The sequence below is a fragment of the Dasypus novemcinctus genome, chromosome 26 (genome assembly GCF_030445035.2).
Source record: "Dasypus novemcinctus isolate mDasNov1 chromosome 26, mDasNov1.1.hap2, whole genome shotgun sequence".
Lineage (NCBI taxonomy): Eukaryota > Metazoa > Chordata > Mammalia > Cingulata > Dasypodidae > Dasypus > Dasypus novemcinctus.
Genome location: NC_080698.1, coordinates 1,412,376 through 1,433,087, shown reverse-complemented (window position 1 = coordinate 1,433,087; position 20,712 = coordinate 1,412,376). Strand labels below are relative to the sequence as shown.

Genomic DNA, 20,712 nt, shown 5'->3' with positions numbered 1-20,712 from the left:
TTTGCAATGTCAAGGCATTCACAAAAAAGTTTTTGAGAGATTATCAATTAATTATTATTAGCAGTAAGCACAGTGAAGCGCCTAGTAATTTACCTTGAAGCCTCCTCCTAATGTAAATTTTCAACTTCTTTCTCTTTATGACCTTACAGTTCAACCAAAGATCCTGCTTTTCACTACTTCTGCAGATGAACATATACAGGAAGCAGGCAGGTTCCAGGAGGGTGGTCAGCATGAATGAATGCAGTTGAACGTCTATTATTTCTTTGCTGTATGAAAAAATGAGAGTGTAGCATCACCCCCATGCCATGGACATTGTTTCATTTGGATTAAACCGCTGATGGGGGGCTGGTCCAAATGCCTTCTGGTAACTCTGTATATGGTACAAGCAACTCTCCATTCCACAGCCTAAGCTTGACATATATGAATAGAAGGAAATACCGATTCCTTAACACAAAACCTCTCAGGGCTTATTGTGCAAAGAGAGAGCTCTCTTGGTGGGCTGGGAGAAAATTAGTACACAGTAATTATTCCATCACCAAGATTTATTTTCCCCTATGGGTCAAGGCAACCTCCACCATGCTGGCATTAGCAAGTTGTTGCATTCCCTGTAATCAACATTTCTAAACAAGGACACACACCCTTTCCTTGTGTATCCACAGGACGACTGAGACAAGGCTGAGATGCTAAAATACCAACTAAGGGGGAGCAGATGTGACTCAAGCAGTTGAGCGCCTGCCTCCCACATAGGAGGGCTCCCAGATTCTGTTCCTGGGGCCTCCTAAATAAACAAGAACAAACAACAAGCAAAACAAATGGGAAAACCAACTCAGGGAAGCCAGTGGGGCTCAGTGCTTGGGCACCGGCTTCCCCCACACGAGGTCCTGGGTTCAATCCCCGGCCCCAGGTACCTAAAAATAAATAAATAAATAAAGATAGTAACTTGATTTTTTCCAGTTCAAGCTCATGCACCCTTTGAATCTTTCCATGGGGCCCCTTGAGGGTCTGTGGACCCCTGGTACTGTTAAGTAACCCTGATACTTTTACTTGAGACCAGTGTTTCCCATATTTTCTTCTACAGAGCATTAACTTGGGGAGATGTGAGAGGGTGCTCCATGAAAAAAAGTTTTTGTTCTTGGATGAAGAAGGGAGATGGTGCACACCGTATCATGTCCAGCTCACCAGCAGGACATGGGGAAGGGGTTAGAGCAGGGGCTTTGCTAGGAACAGGCAGGGAACGCGCCTCCACAGAGGGGGAGACATGCCCGGGCGGCCAGCATCTCTGCTCCCAGGAGGCCAGGCGGGGGGGGGGAGGACAAAGCCCCAGGAGGGCCGGCGGGACGCCCTGGATGAGGAGAGGGTGAGCGAGGGCCCGCCCTCCTGCTGCTTAAAAACAGGCTGCTTTGGTCTTTACTAGGCATTAGCCAAACTGGACGGCTGCCCTCTCACGAGTTTCCTTCCAGTGTGCTGTAAGAAAACTAGGATCAAGGCTCTCAGTTCCAGAAGCTGTTGAGTTCCTTTAAAAGTGATGAGACTTGCTTCTTCTTAAAAAACCAAGGAAACAATAAGGTTAGAGTACAAGAAGCTATTTTGATTAAACAGACTTTCTTTGTATACTGATTATTCAGAAGAAAAACTCTTTATAAACTTTTACTAAAACAGACTAATAACTTGAGAATCTTAGAGAAAGAACAAAAGTTTAACTTTGCATTAATATACTATTTGATACTAACGCTTTTAAAACTTTATAGATAGACCCATTAATCTTACTCAACTTTAACCATAAAAATTCCTTTTCCACGAACCTTCTGCATTTTCAGTATTCATTCAGGTTTTGTCCCACATTTTACTTTCTTAATAACCAATCATTTTATCTTAGGACAAAATTATTTTCTGTTTCTTTAATAATAAAAACACATTTTATACATTCTACATACATAAGTTACTAAAATAAAATGATTTTGGAAACTGTCTCCAAGCAAACCTCTTACAACATACGACTACCATCAACACTAAAAAAAACTTGTCAAGATAATGATTCAGTTTGTTTATATGCAAACATAACTTTTCTTTATTTCGAATACCTAGAAGCATGTAATACTTGAAACAATCTTTTAGAAACAAGTTGGCAGGGGAGGTTGGCTGCCAACAAGTTTTCCTGTTATAAAATTATATTTTATTATTATCAATTCAGTTTCTATTTAATAATGACTTCTTGAAATTAGCCATTTAAACACTTTAATTCAAACAATGCTTCCACAAACTTCTTATAATTGTTTATAACTATATAGACTATAATTATATTATTTTAAGACAAATTTCACCTTCACAGAACACATTCTCTTATTTAAAGTTACCAAAATACCTTCTACAATTTGTTATATGCATTCAAGTTCCATCCTGCATATTCCTATTTTGATTTTATGAAAACTAGCCATCTTATTTTAGAACAAAACATACTTTTTTGAACAAACTTATTAAATTTCAGTCAGCACTCCCACAAACTTTTTACCTTCTTTAATATTCATTTAAGTTTTGCATCCTTCATTTTATCCTGTGAAGAAAAAAAACTATTCATTTCAAGTTAGGCAAGAACTAGTCTTCATGAAGAGACTTATAGTAATTTCGTTAATCAAGACTTATAATTTTTATCATTGTAGAGATCTTTTTAACATTTAAAATTATGTATTAATATAAGTGCTTATTTAATTTTTGGCCATTTGAATAAACTCTTTTAGAGGTTTTTATTTATTTATACCATCTGGAGGTATCAAAATGTACATTAACATTGAACAGACAAACACAAAATATACATTGACATTGAGCAAACAAACACAAAAACAATTACAACAGACCAACAGAAACATGAAGTTTACAATTTGACTCATAATTCTTACTTTTCTGGTATAGCTGTTTTTTAAGCTCTCCATCATTTCACGTCTTAGATTTTACTGCTTTTAGGATTTCTTCTGGAATCATGTTGCCTGTAACATGCAAGCTTGTTCTTGGAAACACTTTTATTAGTAATCAGCAACCAGTTAGGGTAACATGAGCAGCACAGATACAGTTAAGCTCTTATTGAGCAGTTTAGACAGACAGTTAACACACATCTTTTGGATTACTACTCTTTAAGACTACATTAAGACTTGAAGTTCAGGGGTAAACTATTGATTCAAAACTGAAAATTCCTTTTAACACCTTGATAAAAATTTTGTACTAATTTTATTAATTTGGCTAAATAGGCCCAATCAGAATCAGCATGGAAACAAAACAATCTCTCCTTGACAGTCACTACCAGTTACTCCTGCATGCACTCTCACTCCCTGTGCGGTAAGACTGCTTCTCTCGAGAAGTCCATAATGCCAGCTGGTAAAGGTCCCTTTATTCCCATTTTCACATGGATGGGGGTGTCTCCTGGAAGCAAAATAACAGGTTCTGCCGTCGGGACATCTGTGGCTGTGCTTCCTGCTGTGGCGGGGACAAGTCCAGGGCCCTGCGGAGAATCGTATGGGGATCGCTCTGCTGAAGGGAAGCCCCTTTTGGAGCAGGGCCCAGGGGGCCAGTTGGAAGTTTCCCGACAGGGGGCGCCATTCTTATGATAATTAGATGGACATAGGCTAGACCAGCGATCTCCTCTACCACGGAACCACGACAGGGACACAGCTCAGGTGTTTCCCAGCAGAAATGTTCTGTCCAAAAGGCATGTTTCTCCCTCAGGCCTTTTTTGACAATCTTTTCTCATGTGAACAATTTTTCCACAATTAAACCATTTTCCAGAGAACCTCCTACTGATTTTCACCCCTGCCATAGCCTGAGCCACCACTGTAGCGCGGTGGCCCTCCATCCCCATATCCTGGCACAATTTAACAGATCCAGTCAATCCTCTTTACCCTTCGTAATCCCTATAGCCTTCCAGCAATCCAGATTAGCATTTTCATAAGCCATTAGCTGCAATATAGTATCCGCAGCCTCTAAGTTATTGACCTGTTTTTTGATAGCGTCTTGTAATTGGGCAATAAAGTCAGGGTAGGGTTCTTTAGGTCCCTGTAGTACTTTTTGGAACGACACCAGAGGCTGGCCTTTAGCCTTAATCTTTTCCGGCTCTTAAGCAACAGCGCTGAACCTGTGCATGGCTTGATCATTCATTGTTAACTGCTGATCTACTCCCGCCCAGTTCCCCACCCCCGCTAACTGATCCAAGGAAATGGGGATATTATGGGCTCTATTATGAGCAGCCTGAGTCTCTGATTGATCTGTCCACCAGGCTTTGAATTGTAAAAACTCTCCAGACCCCAGAGTGATGTGTGCTAAAGTGGGCCAGTCAGCAGGGATCAGCCTAGAGCCTTCAGCCAGCCCCTGCACTGCACCACAGGTATAAGGAGAACTTGGACCATATTGGTGCACTGCTGCTTTTAACGCTTCCAAAATTTTAAATGGGAAGGGTTCATCAGTAAACTCGTAAACTCCATTCAGGTTTTGAGGATCCAATCCAGGAGCTACTTTTTCTCGTACGGTGACTGGAAAGGCCATTTGAAGCGCCTCCAAGCCACCCTCCCTTCTAGCCTGTAAAATGCCCTGTTGTAAAGCTGAAAACTTTGGCTGAGCATCTCCAGGTATAGGAGGGGGAGGAGGTGTCGGGGGGGGGGGGGGGGGGGGGGGGGGAAGTGACTTTCTAAAGTCAGTTAATGAAGGAGCTGAAGGCAAAACAACTTCAGATTTAGTTATCCTCAAAAAATTCAGCAGGAGCAACGTCCTCATTCCCTGTTTTGTTTTTCTCTTCCTCATCTTCTGTTTGCAAGGGTTCCAGATTAGATTTAATAATAGTCCATGTGGTTTCTATAATCTGTAAGAGTTCTAGAATACGAGGCTCACTGGCCTTGGCTCCTCCAGCTTTAAGGAACTGCTTTAGGAGACAGACACACAGGTGATATTTTGTTGAGCTGTCTCCGCTTCCCTTCATGACCCTGATAAAATGCCCGAGAGTGTCCTTACTCACTGAGGACGTGGAAGGCCTTCCAAACCACTCGGGGCTCTGCGCCATGACAGCACCTTTAGTTTCCCTCGAAGCGGTTCTTCTTTCCCTCGAGTCCCTGTTCAGGCGCCAGTTGGTGAGACCAGCTCAGCAACAGGTCTGCACGAAGGGAAGGTGATGCAGAACTTATGAAATAAAAGGACAGAAAGAAAGACACAGAGAGAAATTAAAAGATGGGACCAGGGCACTGAGGGCCTTGACCCTAGTTTCCACACTGTACTTATTAGAAATTACAAAGCAGGAGTTATCTCTGTTTATTTTCAAGGCCGCTTGTTATTAAAGCTGTAATAAAGTTCCAATGCCTCCACACGGAAATAAAGTTGTAACAAAGTTCCAACGCCTCCACACGGAAACAATTTTCGTGCTGACCAGACAACGTTCAGTCTAGTCAAGGCCGGGGTTCCTAAGCCCACACTTGTTATCTGTGTTATGGAAATGTATCACCTTCCAGCCAGGTTCCCACGTTCAAGTTCAAGCTATTTTCCCACACTGCAAAGTGAAGGCTTTGCCGTGGCTTCTGGGCCAGTCTGCAGGGGGCTAAAGGCAGGTCGTGCAGAGGCAGGTCATATGACCCGGAGCACCTCAGGGGGCTTCCGGGCGAGGGCAGTGCTGGTGTCCACTCCGCGGGGCTGTGGCGCGGGGCAGGGTGGCCAGCACACGTCCAGGGCCGCACCCTTCCTCACACGGCACCCGCTGGGGCGGAGGCCACACCAACTCTCCACACACCAGGCCGCGTGTAGCTGTGCATGGCGGGGCTGTGGAGACAGTTACCCTCTCCCTGGACACGTGTCACATGTCTGGATCTTTGTGTACTTAATTCTTCTCAGCGCAGACACAGATTCACTTGGAGGTGGTCTGAGATGAGCAGCTCCGTGCCTGCAGGGTAAACACATCTTGCTTCCCATGTGCCTCGTACGCTTCACCCCCATCTCCTCCAATCTGGCCATCATCCTTTCTCAAACCCCCCCCAAAATTCTCCACATCTCTGGAGCTTCCACGCCCTGGGTGTTCCGGCTTTGGACTGGGACGGTCACGCCACTGCGGCGTCCCCCAGGGGCTCTTCAGGGGCTGAGCCCCCCCCCCGGCACCCTGTCACCCCCGAGGACCTCCCATTGGGCCCTGCCCAGAGTGTGCCAGGGACCACCCGCCTGCCAGGCCCTATGGATCCTGGACCTTGTGGCTCCCTCTGGCCTCCCCTGCTCCCACCCTCCCCTTCCCCCTCTACCCAGCCGCTTTGGCTTGCTTGGCATTCTGGGCTTGGCGCTCTGCGCCTGGCATTCTGGTCTTGACGTTCTGGGCTTGGCGCTCTGTGCCTGGCATTCTGGTCTTGACGTTCTGGGCTTGGCGTTCTGGGCTTGGCATTTTGGGTTTGGTGCTCTGGGCTTGGCGCTCTGCACCTGGCGTTCTGGTCTTGATGTTCTGGGCTTGGCCTTCTGCGCCTGGCGTTCTGGGCTTGGCACTCTGGGCTGCAGGTTTGGGGGGCGGGGCGCTCTGGCTGACGCTGTGACATCTGCTGAGGCTGCTGTGGGGTGCTCACCGGGGAAGAGGGTGGAAGGGGAGCAGGAGCCGGCGGGTGGCTGCCCCAGCAGACCCCAGAGCTGCAGCGGAGGAGCTGGAGAGAAGGGGCACCGTTTTGGACGTGTTCTGAAAGTAGAATTAGCAGGACCTCCCGAGGGACTGGTAGGAGGGTGGGAGCAACAGAGACTCTGAAGGGACTGCTGTTTTGGGGGGAGGACACTGGGAAATGCTGTGTGAGAGTGAGAATTGAGCGCTCAGTTCTGGACATGTGAACTTTGAGAGGCACGCTGGACGCCACGTGAAGAGCTGAGCAGCAGCGTGCACTGAGCTGCAGTCACGGGGACCAGGCCTCAGATGCCGTTTTGTGATAGTCATCACTATGACACAAGATCATTTATCTGTTTATCTGTATTTTTGTCTTGTTTTCTCACCCAGGTGATGGCAGAAAGTTAATCTGATTTGTTCTTTACTGTATCTCCAGTTCCTAGAACATTCATTGATATATAGAAAGGGCTCAGTAAATATTGTTGAATGAATGAGAAATTAAATATCAGATTGAGGCAATGTAAAACTAAACGAAGGAAAGAGCAGGACCTGGTGAGTGGGAAAGGACGCTGCTGCGTGTGATTTGAGAGGAGAGTGGGCAGTGGGGTCTACAATGGTCAAGAAAGAAGCTGGGGGGAGATCGGCCTCCAGGGGTCTGAAGAAACAGATGGGATTGTAGGCAGGAGTCTGGGGGAGCTGTCAGGCTGGAGGAACCCTGGTTTTGCTTGAGGATATGCTGATCGTGCTGCAACAGAGGCACATTATATTCAATAGAAGGACTGCCGTTAGCCCGTTAGGAGGCTGGAGAGCAGGACTCACAGATGGTGGGCACTAGCATGCCTTCTTTCTGAAAACAGAACCCACGAATCAACAGCAGGGCACTGAGCCGTGAATGGATAACAGGAAATTAAAACGGAAGTTTTGACTGAGACGCCAAGAAGCTGCAGAAAAGAGTTTCTAAAGCAGCATTTCTTAAAATTTCGTGTGCAGAGAAATCACCTGGGGATCTTGTTGATTGCAGGTTTTGACTCAGGGGCTCTGGGGTGGGCCTGAGGGTCCGTGTTTGGAGCAAGCTCCCAGGAGGGGCCGGGCTGCCGGCCCGTAGACCACACCCGGCTTAGCAAGGTGGTAAGGTGAAGCGTTAAACCACATAAATATTCTCCCAGCCCAGAGCGAAAGCACAGCCTAAGGCCCTCCGCGCCCCGGACCCTGCGGGCACGCAGGGCTGGTGCTGGAGAACCGGCTTCCCCAGGGCACTCGCCTATGGAGAGCTGGGCATGAGGTGAGACGCAGCCTTCCTCATCTTGAGGGGAAAGAGAGGAGCCCAGCGGCCCCTCCGACGGGCAGTTAGAGGCACCTGAAGTGGACGGTGCCTGAGAAATCCCAAGGACGAGCTCTAGCTGCTGCTGGGCAGGTGGAGAGGCAGCTGTGACCATCAGGCTGCCCATGCAGAGGTCCTCAGGGCCCAGGAGAAGCCATGCCCCACGGGCCAGGCGTGGTCGCCAGGTGGGGCGCAGCTCAGAGCTCTAGAAGGTCCTGCCCGGCTCTGGCCCCTGCGGGGACCTCAGCACCAGAGCCTGGAGCGGGCAAGGGGCAGCTGCAGGCCGGGAGCTCCAAGGGAGGCTCAGAAGTCCCGAGAGGCCGGAGGGGGCAGAACTCTCCCTTGACCAGGCCCGTCAAGTAAGAACCTTCCTTGTCTCCTTCCATCTTCTTTAGCTGCAAACCCACACAGACCAGAAACCAGGTTAGCAGGTGAGGTGGGGGGGGGGGGGAAGCAAAGAGGGCAGAAAGCGCACCCTAGGAAGTGCCTGTGAGTTCACTTCAAGTCGAACTTGGAGTCTGGATGACTCGATGGTCTGTTATTTTAATTTTCTGATCGAGACGATGTTTTATTTTTAAATGACCATGGGATCTTTTATTACCTAAAAGTGATCAAAACCTTTTTACTGAGTTTTCATCCAGTGTCAGAGAAAGAGCTCTTCTGGCTGAGAAAACATAAAGGACAGTGGGAAATGAAGCGGAGTGGGTTCCCGGTTGCCTCCGCGGATTCTGCTCGCTCAGTGTTTTGGTGATAAGTGGATTCACGGGAGAGGAGGAACGTCGGAGCTGGATCTGCTTCAGCTGCAATTTACTCTTCAGCAATGTCCCGCTGAGGTCCTTTGTCTGATGACACAAAACCTAATGAGATTATTTTCTAAGCGCTAATCCTCTTGAAAACCTGGGCCAGCGTGGCTGTGCCGGGCGCATCCCCGCGCACCTGCTCTCGAGCTGGGCAGGTCCCGCCTGGAGGGTCTTGTGTTTCCACTTCCCTTTGCACATCGGCGGCAGCGGTGCTCCCACGGGCTGGTGGCTGTCGCGCTCGCACATCATCAGGGCCTGTGCACGTCGGTCAACCTGTGCGTCTTGCCTTGTCGTCCGTGCCCAGGAGCAGTGGACGTGGGGTTTACGGAAGCGCAGGCCATGCTCCGCCCAGCAGGGCGCGGACACCCCGACGGAAAGAGAGGGCTCTGTCGGGCGCCCAGCTTGAAGCCCAACGGGCTCTGGGGGGCACAGGGGCGGAGGGGCCACCCCTCCCCAGGCTGTCCTTCCGGAGCTTGCCCTCCGGCCCCCAGCTCCCGCCCCATCTGCCGGCCACACACCCAGCCCCGCGCCTGGTGACTTCCCCGAGACTCCCCAGGACCCCTTTCCCTCTGGGTGCCTCTCGGGGGGGTCCTTCAGGTGGGCAACTCAGGAGCTCTCCCTCCGAGGTCATTCCTGGGGGTGACGCGTGAGTGTGTGTGTGGGCAGTGCCGCCACCACTGCTTCGTTGTGCGGTTGAGATATTGTTAAACTGTTCTGCTGACCTGAGGGTGAGGGTCCTGGGTCGTGGCAGAGCGTGAGGAAGGCGATGCTGTCAGAGCGGGTTCCTGGCTTGCTGCGGACGGGAGCAGGTGGAACGGGAAGCGGGCACCCAGGCGCCCCTCGAGCGGCTCCCGCCCTGGTGCTCGCTCGGCGGGCGCTCGGCCTGGCAGCCGGAGGGCCCGGGCTCTTGGGGCCCCTTGGCGCGTTTCCCTTTTCACCTTAGCGCTTGGTAGAGTTACAGGAGCTCGTTCCTTCCCTGCCTGCACGGGCCTTAGCGCTGGGGCGCTGCACAGGTGCCGGCTGCCCTGCGTGCTTCGGGAGCACGGCCACTCACCTCTGACCGAAGGTCGCTCACGTTGCGCCTTCCCTGATGGCAGAGGACTTGGAAAGCCTCTTGCAAAAACGCCACAGTGCGCTGTAAACACCACCGAACCCCAACCGCGATGTGCGCATCTGGTTGTTCCCTTCAGATCAATTCATAAAATTGGAATTTCTGAGTCAGAGGTATAAGGTATTTTGGGCTTTTGTCACATTGTGCCAATTTACCCACCTCCTCCCCGGGAAAGCGGAACCCCTTTGCACCCCGGCTGGTAGGAAGAGGGGGCCTATTCCAGGCAGGCTGTCAAAGCAGGGTCCACTGCCCCCCCATTGAAAGGGGAAAATTAGCAACTCACACTTCTCCCCACTCTGTTTCCGTTTCCAATTAATTGCAAGCATCCTCTTGCAAAATCCTGAGCTATTTTTCTGTTTCTTTAAAGATAAATTTTTTATTTTTTACATTATTCATCTTTTCATTTCAGAACTCTACAGAAACTGTCCATATGTGATCAAAATTGTTAGACTATTATGTATATATTGAATTATACATTAACTATGCATGTCAACATAGAATCATCTATTTAAGTAGTGGTATGTTATATACATATATGTTGGTGTATTTTATATAGATGTATGTTTACAGATAATTTATTAAATGGAGCCTGTCGCCAGGACCGTGCCCCCAGCCTCTCCACTTGCGAGCCCCCCCCTCCTGCCTCCCTCTTCCTTTCGTAAGTCCTCCAGGCAGGAGCACTGGTGATGTTTGGTCATGTCTTCCTCAGGTCAGGGCAGAGTCGTTTCCAGTTTCCTTCTAATCTTCTTGAGATGGATGAAATGGACCTCTCTGGCAGTCAGTTTATGGGTCAATTTTTGGGACACAATTTACTGGAGTGAACACAGCTTCTCCTACTATTTCCCCTACTTTTGTTGTTCCCCAAAGCAGAGAACGTTCACCGGCGTTCCACAGCCTTTGGGAGTATGACCTCTCACTTCTAGTCTTGACCCCTAGCCATGGCTGGCCCCCACCTTCACCTGGAGAGGCGCGGGGGCGGGTTTGGCGCTCCAGGTGTGTTTGGGATCCCAGACATCGACCACAAAGGCCTCGTGTGTCCTTCCCTCCTGAAGTCAAAGATGGCCAGTTAGGTCATCTTCCAACCTCCCCGAGCAGAGAGGGAAAGCCAGTGGCCAGATGCCTTCAGAATTTCTTGGATCTTCAAACCTATGTAATGCTGGCTTTTAGATCATTTTGACCCACATTCAATCACATCTACCTCCCTCTCATCAAGTTTCCTTCCGCACAGATCTCTGAATACATTCACTTGCTAGCAACCTTCCAGTGTTGATTTCAAATGGCTAATCAGCTAGGTAACAGCTAGTAGGTGAATTAAAAATATCAGAGGTTCAGTTACCAAGGCACAAAAACATGACAAAAAAGCAACGATTACATGATTAGCACCACGATGCCTTCTTGCCATGCGGACGGCATCTGGTGTAGAATTTTCGGTGCCTGCTCTTATTTCTTCATGCTCTGTAGATATTTTCTTCTGAGGCTGCTCTAGTTGGTTTGCCTTTGTAAATGACGAGCTACTTTTGCATTTCAGCATGTAAATGTGGGTGATGCCTCCACACTGCTACCCCTTGTTTGCTCCTAACATACTTGAAGCTGAAATGCCAAAGGCTTCAACCCACAGTGAAAGGTAAGTAAGAAACACACACGCTGCACAGAGGAGGACGGTGGGATGCTTGCATTTCTCAAGCCTGGCACTGGGAGAAAGAAGGAAGGCAAGAATCACAAACCAAGGTTTCTGTAGGATTGCAACTAAAATTCCCTCACCAGTGGGGACTAGAACATCCCCAAGCAAATAATGGCAAAGCTTCAAAGTTGTTTTATTGTGTTACAACATTAGCCTCCTGTGAGTAACTTTAAGAATGTTTTAAAGAGAAGCAGATGTGGCTCAAGTGATTGAGCTCCAACTTACCACATTGGGAGGTCCTGGGATTGGTTCCCTGTGCCTCCTAAAGAAGACAGCAAGCCAGAGCAACGGACAGGCAGGGCAAGCTGACATGACAAGATGACGCAACAAGAGACACAAGAAGAAACACAGGAAGACACATAATGACAGGGCACGACAAAGCAGAGAGCAGAGGTTCCCAGTACCTCCTAAAGAGGATGAGCAGGATGGCGAGCTGGCGCAAAGGCAGGTGTGGCGAGCTGGTGCAACAAGATGACGCAACAAGAGACACAAGAAGAAACACAGGAAGAGACAGCAAAGCAGGGAACGGAGGGGGCTTAAGCGATTAGGTGCCTTTGTCCTGCAGTGGAGGTCCCGGGTTCTTAAAGAAATAAAGAAGACCAACAGACACAGGAAGTGCAAACAACAAGGGGCTGGGGAGACATAAATAAATAAAATAAATCTTTTTTTTTTTTTAAGTACGCTCTAAAGATAATTTGCCATGGGCTAGGCATTTTCTCATATAGCTTCTCATTTAATCCCCAACTCTGTGAAGGAAATATTGTCACACTCATTCCTGATGTAGAGACTAAAAAATCGATCTCAGTGAGTGGACATTTACATGAAGAAGAGCACACGCCTGTGAAGGGAAGTGCTAGTCTGAATTCTGAATGTCAGATCTTCTGCTTGGAAACCCACACTCTTGTGTGCAGGTGAGGTCCTGGGAGTGAAAGTTCCGTCCTGCACTGGGCTCCCATCTAATGAGGTAGCACTTGAAATGCCCCTCCTTTTCACTGTTTTCTCTTTGGCATTTAATTTAATCTACCAGTAATTCAGCTTCGTGTGTGACATGAGGGAAGGCTTAACATTTAGTTCTTCTGTACCTTTACTTCTTTATCCTAACATCAGTTATTAACACTCTTTCCCCGTCGCTTGAACGGCCACCGTCATCTTAGAGTAAGTGCAGGACGCTTTCTCGACCCACCACAGTCCCCTCCATTTCTGTCAAAAGCTATGCTATTTTAATGCTGCTGTTTCACAGTATGTTTCAAGTCTATCAGGTAAAACGCTTCCTTTTCTTTTTGTTGTCGTTTTGAAAAGAAGCCAGACAGAAGAGGCCGCCTTGGTCTGGTTCCATTGATGGGAAATGTCCGGAACAGGTGAGTGCACACAGCCAGGCCGCAGTGCGCGGGCGGTGGGCTGCGGGGGGCACGGCTGCTGGCGGGGTGGGAGTTCTGCAGCTGGACAGTGGTGATCTGCCCCAGCTTCGTAGATGCAGTAACAATCCCTGAATTGCACACTTTAAAAGGTGAACTATGTGGTCTGTGAACTGTATCTCAATAAAGCTGATAAAATATATTAGCAATTTTTATTAATTTTCTCATAAGGTAAACTTAAAATTAACTTGCAAAATTAAGATAAACTATTTGGGAATTTTGTCTAACACTGCATTGAATTAAATCAAAGATTAAGTGGGAGAGAAACTGCCCTAATTTTCCAGGGCTGCTATAACAAATTACCGCCAACTGGCTGCTGAAACAGCAGGACTTTCTTGGCTTTTGGTGTGAAGGGTGAAAGTCCAGGACCCAGGAAACAGGCGGGAGCTCTCCGGAGTGGGCAGCCCTCCGGGCTCGCTGGCCACCCTACCTCCGTCCGGTGGTCACCTGCCTCCTCCATCTCCCGTGGCTTCTTCCTCTGACAACACGTCCTTGCTAAGAAGGACTCCAGTGAAGCTGGAGCGAGGCCCGGCCGCTCGTTTGGCCTCTGGGTAACAGGCCTTGGCAGGTCCCATTTAAGAGGATGCACCTGCCAGGCCTGGCTTGGCCATGAACGTGCCTTTGTAGGCTTATCCGTCCACCGCTCAGCTCCTTCCAGCTTGAGTCCAACTCCAAGGATTTCCTTTCAGTGCCTGCACTCTCCACGTATTTACTTATTTGCTCAATCCTAGAATGCACGGATAGTAGTTTTAGAACTACTAACCTACACCACCGTGGAAAAACAAGCAAACTAGAGATGAGCACTTGTTCACAGTTTTTAAAATTTTAGCCTGAGGACATATGGCCAAAATACAATATTACTTGAATTGGCTCTATTTTCCCCTTCAGCTTGGTTTATTATTCAATTGATAGTCAGATACACTTGTTTCTGTTTGTGGTCTATTTTAGGAATTATCCTTGTTCATTTTTTTAAGATGTTTTAGAAACATGTTTTATTAATTCTTATTAAGAGCAGATGAATAATCAAAGGATAATTTGTCATTGTAAGGGAACACATTCTAATAGTAGTTTTGCATGAAGATACTATTTGATGAGAAAATTCTTAATAATCTTATAAACCTATAAAATATTAACTATACTTGTCCTTGTTCATTTTTTAACTTGATTATTTGTTTTATAAAACATGAACATGATTCCAAAAGTCAAAACTATACAAAATTAAATACTCACAGAAGGGTCCCCAGCCTATCCTCCTCAGCCCACCCACTCTTGTTAGGCAGCCAGGCTCCTTCATTTTTGGTTTATCTTGCCAAAAGGACTATCCTATCCTTTGGTTTCTTTTTGCAAAAATAAGCAGATACATCTACAATGTTTATTTTCTTAATTCTCTTAGACAAAAGGTAGCATACTATGTATATACCCTTTTGTACTTTGCCTTGTTCTCTTATCCCTTCACTCCATTATGATTAGTATCTATTTTAAAGTGCAAAAATGTGGACTCAGGGAAGTGAAGTAACTTTTGGAGACTCACAGAGCCAACAAGTGGAAGAACTAGCAAAACAGACTTGACCATGGTCTTTCCAATCTTCCTCCTAATCCTTTCTATTTTGTTTGTGATTGCTTTATAATTCTCAACATTAGAGGTAATGGCCAAAAAGAAATTACATTTTTATTTTCTGGAAATATTACTGCTTACAAGGGAGCAAATCCTAGCTTTGCTCAGAGAGGTTGATATGTTTGCAAGGATGTGGAATAGTTTTTAATGCTTCCTGTTATGGCAAAGCTTACTTTCAAATTTAGTTTTTGAGAGTTGAAAATACTCTGCAAGATTATTTGCTTCCTTACCATCCCACACGCCTTCTGTTTATTCCCACTTTAGACTTCGCAGCTGAGATGCATGCTGCCTTCCACGCAGGACAGTTCAACGTAGTAGAGTTGACGCTACCACCAAGTTCACAGCAACGGAAAGGATCATGTGGTTTTCTCCTTTATTCTTTTAGCAGTTAGCAAAGCTACATTTTGTCTCTCTCTACAGAATGGGACACATGTGGCAACACTGTATTTTACTAACATGCCAACTTATCTAAAATATCCATCAGTCACAGAAAGAGCTGGAAAAATGGGACAGCACCTCATTAACTTCAGATTTTTCTTGTCTACCTGTATAGGATATTAATTATATTACATGTGTTCATTATATAATGGTAGTGGTAATAGGGGTTCTTAAATTGTTTCTGCTTATAATTTTTGGTCAATATTTTATTGATAATGGAGTTTGTCTATAGCCTTTTTCCTTCTTTTTCCTTTCTTTTTTCCTCTCTCTCTCTGTCATGTGCTTGCTCTCTCTTTCTCTCTCCCAGGTTTTGGTATCTGGTTATGTTGTCTTCAGAAAAGGAGTTGAAGTCTTATTTCTTTTTCAAAGCCCTGGAGTGGTTTACTCGGGGACTGGCAGGGCCCCCTGTTTACACGAGCGCTGAGGAGCTGACGCGTGTGGAGCGTTAGGGTAGTAGCTGCCAGGCAGTGTGCTTTCAAATAACATTCAGAATGGTGGGATGGGAAAGACGTAAGTCCAAAGCAGTCTCTGCTTTCTGTTTGTTTTGACATGTATGACCAAAAAATTATTATGGGCTACTGGAAAAGGTCAGTAGAGGGGAAAGATGGCACAGCGTGCTTCAAGGGAAGGAAGTAAAGTCACCACTGCTGTTAGTTCAGTCAGCAGGAGACGTGCAGAGCCCGTCAGCATGGGTGGATGGACAGAACGTGGAAGACACACGCAAGGGGACCTCATTCAGCTGTGTCAGGAGAGAAGGGCTGATGCGTGCGACAACATGTGAAACATGCCAGACACGAAAGGACAAACGCTGTGACTCGTTTGTATGGAATACCTAGAGTCAGAAATCCATAGAGACAGACGTAGGTTTCAGGTTACCAGGGCTTGGGGTGGGGGAGGTGGGGGTACTGCTTAACGGGCGCAGCGTTTCAGTGTGGAGTGACTGGGACAGTTCGGTCGTGCATGGTGGTGGTTTTACACAGCCAAAGGGCTGGCGATGCAAAGTACCGGAAAATGTCTTGGCTTTTACAAAGTGGTTTACTGGGGGTGAAAGCTTACAGTTCCAAGGCCATGAAAAGTCCAAACCGAGGCACCGTCAGAGCTGCTTCCTCTCCAGAGTCAGCTCCTGGGATCCTGGCGAGCGGCCACATGCGAGCAGGGTGGTGGGCCCTGGCCTGGACTCTCCCTCCCCTCCGGCCGCCTCTTCCTCTTGAGCTCTGTGGGCCCAGCCTCCTGGGGCTCCGTGCGCTGATGACCCTGTGGTCCTCTCTCTCCTGGCCTGGGGTTTGTTTCTTTCTGGGCCTCCTAGGTCGGTCTCGGCTGCTCTGCTCTCTTCCCGTCAGCCGTGATCTGTCGGGCGAATGGCTCGGCTCTCCTGGGGCCTCAGCTCCTTGAGCCTCTCCTGTCACATGGTAGGATCAAACATTTAATGCGGCCAGAGGAAGAGATGAGTTTACAAGCATAACCTTACTTTTTGGGATTCATAAAATAATTTCAAACTGCCTCAGTGGTGTTGGTAGCCCAATATCATGAATATAATTAATATCGCTGAATTGTATACATGAAAGTGGTTAAAATCGAAATTCTGTGTTATCTGTTACCATAAAAAAAGTTTTAAAAAAACATCCTTAAAGGTGGAGGTGGAGGGGAAAAAAAAGACCTGCAATCACGCTAAGTCTGATTAGGCACGGGCACACGGGAAGTTCTCAGGAAGCCCCCTCCACTGCCTCCGCCTGCCGTGACACAACTGCGTCGACCGCTGTCAGGACCTGCCTGGACCCCGGCACTCGCTGCGGTCCCCGCTCCTCAGGCGGTGTGCACCGCTGATGGCCCACTACTGCCCCCTTCTCCAAGACCTCATCCTCAGCCAGAGGAGGGATCCTGCCTGGGAGCTCACAATCCCCTGCCCCCGTGCCCGGAGCTGAGCCTGGGGCTGAAGCTCGAGGGGGCCCAGCCCTGGAGCAGCCCCCAGACTCCACCCCCAGCCCACGGCAGCCCCCCAGACTCCACCCCCAGCCCACAGCAGCCCCCAGACTCCACGCCCAGCCTGGAGCAGCCCCCAGACTCCACCCCCAGCCCACGGCAGCCCCCCAGACTCCACCCCCAGCCCACAGCAGCCCCCAGACTCCACGCCCAGCCTGGAGCAGCCCCCAGACTCCACGCCCAGCCTGGAGCAGCCCCCAGACTCCACCCCCAGCCCACGGCAGCCCCCCAGACTCCACCCCCAGCCCACAGCAGCCCCTCAGACTCCACGCCCAGCCTGGAGCAGCCCCCAGACTCCACCCCCAGCCCACGGCAGCCCCCCAGACTCCACGCCCAGCCTGGAGCAGCCCCCAGACTCCACCCCCAGCCCACGGCAGCCCCCCAGACTCCACCCCCAGCCCACAGCAGCCCCCAGACTCCACGCCCAGCCTGGAGCAGCCCCCAGACTCCACCCCCAGCCCACGGCAGCCCCCCAGACTCCACCCCCAGCCCACAGCAGCCCCCAGACTCCACGCCCAGCCTGGAGCAGCCCCCAGACTCCACCCCCAGCCCACGGCAGCCCCCAGAGCTCCACGGGCCAGGCTGAGGCTCAGCCCCTGCTGGAACCAGCCCTTGCTCGTTCCTTACCGCCCTGTCCTGCTGCTCCCGCTCAGATAACGTCCTTCGGAAGCCCAGTGCCCTGCGTCCCTGTCGCGGCTCCTGCTCGTGCAGATGCCCTTGAAGGGAGGAGGCACAGGGCACGGACGCCGGAGGGGCTGAGGCCCGAGGTCAGGGTGCACGCCGAGGGTGGGGTTTGGGGGGAGGACGGCCCTGGGATTGGGGCTGAGCGCCAGGCTGGGGTGCGCTGAGGGGACCCCGAGTCCTGCAGGCCTCCGCACCCACTCCCGCTGCTCTCCCTGGCCCAGCCTCTTCGTCTCCAGGCGGGTGGCTTGAAAATGGCCTCTTGGGCACAGACGCAGCTCAGGGGTTGAGCGCCTGCTTCGCAGGTACGAGGTCCTGGACTCAGGCCCCTGCACCTGCTTGAGAACAACAGGAACAGCTCCCGTGAGCCGCCGGGCTCCCAGCCCCAGAGCGGTGAGGCCAGACCTTGGGGGAAACCGGGGGGCACCCTCGAGGTGCCCGGGGGCGCCTGCTCATCTGGCACGGGGCGAAGTTACAGCTCCTGACAAAGGCAGATGGAAGCTGGGGCGGGGGCTCAGGAAACCTGGGGTGAAGGGGTGGCCAGGGGGCTTCGAGTGCCCTGCCGCACCCCTGCTGGCTTGTCTTCCTTACGGGGCGGGGAGCTTCGTGTGCCGGGCCAGGCTGGAGAGCTGCTTGGGAGGGAGACGTGTCCTCGAGGCGCCCCCGGTGGTCAAGGACGCGGACAGCGGCTGCCAGAGGCAGAAGGTCTGATGCTCCCCGAAGCTGCGCACACACGCAGGCACGCTCACGGGCCAGCAGCTCACGCCCCGTGTACAGCACACGCACACGCCCAGACACGCATGCGGGCCAGCAGCTCACGCCCCGTGTACAGCACACACACGCGCATGTAGGCACACTCACGGGCCAGCAGCTCACGCCCTGCATACAGCACACGCACACGCCCAGACACGCATGCGGGCCAGCAGCTCACGCCCCGTGTACAGCACACGCACAGGCACGCTCACGGGCCAGCAGCTCATGCCCTGCATACAGCACACGCACACGCCCAGACACGCATGCGGGCCAGCAGCTCACGCCCCGTGTACAGCACACGCACACGCCCAGACACGCATGCGGGCTAGCAGCTCACGCCCCGTGTACAGCACACGCACACGCCCAGACACGCATGCGGGCCAGCAGCTCACGCCCCGTGTACAGCACACACACGCGCATGTAGGCACACTCACGGGCCAGCAGCTCACGCCCTGCATACAGCACACGCACACGCCCAGACACGCATGCGGGCCAGCAGCTCACGCCCCGTGTACAGCACACGCACACGCCCAGACACGCATGCGGGCCAGCAGCTCACGCCCCGTGTACAGCACACGCACACGCCCAGACACGCATGCGGGCCAGCAGCTCACGCCCTGCATACAGCACACGCACACGCCCAGACATGCATGCGGGCCAGCAGCTCACGCCCCGTGTACAGCACACGCACACGCCCAGACACGCATGCGGGCCAGCAGCTCACGCCCCGTGTACAGCACACACACGCCCAGACATGCATGCAGGCCAGCAGCTCACGCCCTGCATACAGCACACGCACACGCCCAGACACACTCACGGGCCAGCAGCTCACGCCCTGCATACAGCACACGCACACACACAGGCACACTCACAGGCCAGCAGCTCACGCCCCATGTACAGCACACGCACACGCCCAGACACGCATGCGGGCTAGCAGCTCACGCCCCATGTACAGCACACGCACACGCCCAGACACACTCACAGGCCAGCAGCTCACGCCCTGCATACAGCACACACACGCGCATGTAGGCACACTCACGGGCCAGCAGCTCACGCCCCGTGTACAGCACACGCACACGCCCAGACACGCATGCGGGCCAGCAGCTCACGCCCCGTGTACAGCACACACACGCGCATGTAGGCACACTCACGGGCCAGCAGCTCATGTCCCGTGCACAGCACACTGGCACACACGTGCAGACACAGCAGCTCATGCCCCGTGCACAGCACACGCGCAGCTCATGCTCACGCAGCAGGCTTGGCGAGCCTGCCGCCCTGGCTCCCCTTCGGCTCGCGTCGTGCCATCGCTCCCTGGTTTAAAGCCCCCCGTTGAGCCCTGCAGCGGAAACCCGAGGGCGGCAGCCCCGAGCTCCTGGGCTGAGCCCCGTCTGGAGACAGGCAGTGACCACTCATCTGGAAACCAGAAGGGCCTGCTGACGGGAGGCCTAGGGCTGCCTGGACACACAGCTCCTCGGAAGTCTGCTGTCCTCGACTCACCTGGGAACGGCAATGACTTTGAAAAGCAGGAAAAGCCCCAGAGAGGGGAAGGGATGGAGGTGGCCCGTGCTCCAGGGGGCCTGTGCGGCCGCCGCTCTGCAAGGCCCCTCTTGGGACAGACACTCAGAGCCTGGCAGGGCACGGGTGGGGTGACTGCCTCGTCCTGGCTTGCTGAGCACCCGCTCGCTTTCAGAACGGAAGGCCCTGCGCCCAGACACCCCGGGACCCGGTTATCTGAAGGAAGGACTTTCTGCTCTCACAGCAGCCCCTAAGCCATGTTGTCTGTGCTTCTTGCTGGTCAAATTTATTAGTGAAGTTCTGTGTGTTTAGTGTCAAGGAGATGGGCTTGGGAATGACCAGCTGGAGTAGCCCGTTATCTGCGTGCCCACCAAACAGCACCAGATTTTTAACAAAATTCTTAATCAGGGACTTCCACCCAGCAGCCAGGGACTGAACTCACACGTATTTCATTATCTTTTCATGTAAAATTGTGTTTTGACACCTAACATTCAGCTTACTTCTCTAGAAACCAAGCACCTAATTCATGAGCATTTAATTATCATTGCAATTAATCTTCTACCTGTGACAATTGTTCTGGTCGTTATGTGCCAGAATCTAAGTCTCCAACACCTTCAGCCCTTCCTGGGACTTGCCAAACCCTGGAACTCACACTGGGCCTGCCTGGGATGGAGCCAGCCCTGCCGTAGAGCACCCCATCGGGCACCCACGAGCAGCAGGGCACCCCATCGGGCACCCACGAGCAGCAGGGCACCCCGTCGGGTGTCCACGAGCAGCAGAACATCCGTCGGGCACCCATGAGCGGTAGAG

The 20,712-nt window shown here is 51.0% G+C and overlaps 1 protein-coding gene across 1 annotated transcript in view; it reads left to right on the top strand.

Annotated features, from left to right (window-relative positions):
• LOC131276209 (uncharacterized) overlaps window positions 1-17,539 on the top strand; it is a 35,649-nt gene extending 18,110 nt beyond the window's left edge. The window contains exon 2 of the mRNA XM_058288994.1: window positions 16,825-17,539. Within this exon, the coding sequence (XP_058144977.1) occupies window positions 16,825-17,539 (715 nt within the window). The remainder of the gene's footprint in view (window positions 1-16,824) is intronic.
• The last annotated feature ends 3,173 nt before the right edge of the window (window positions 17,540-20,712 follow it).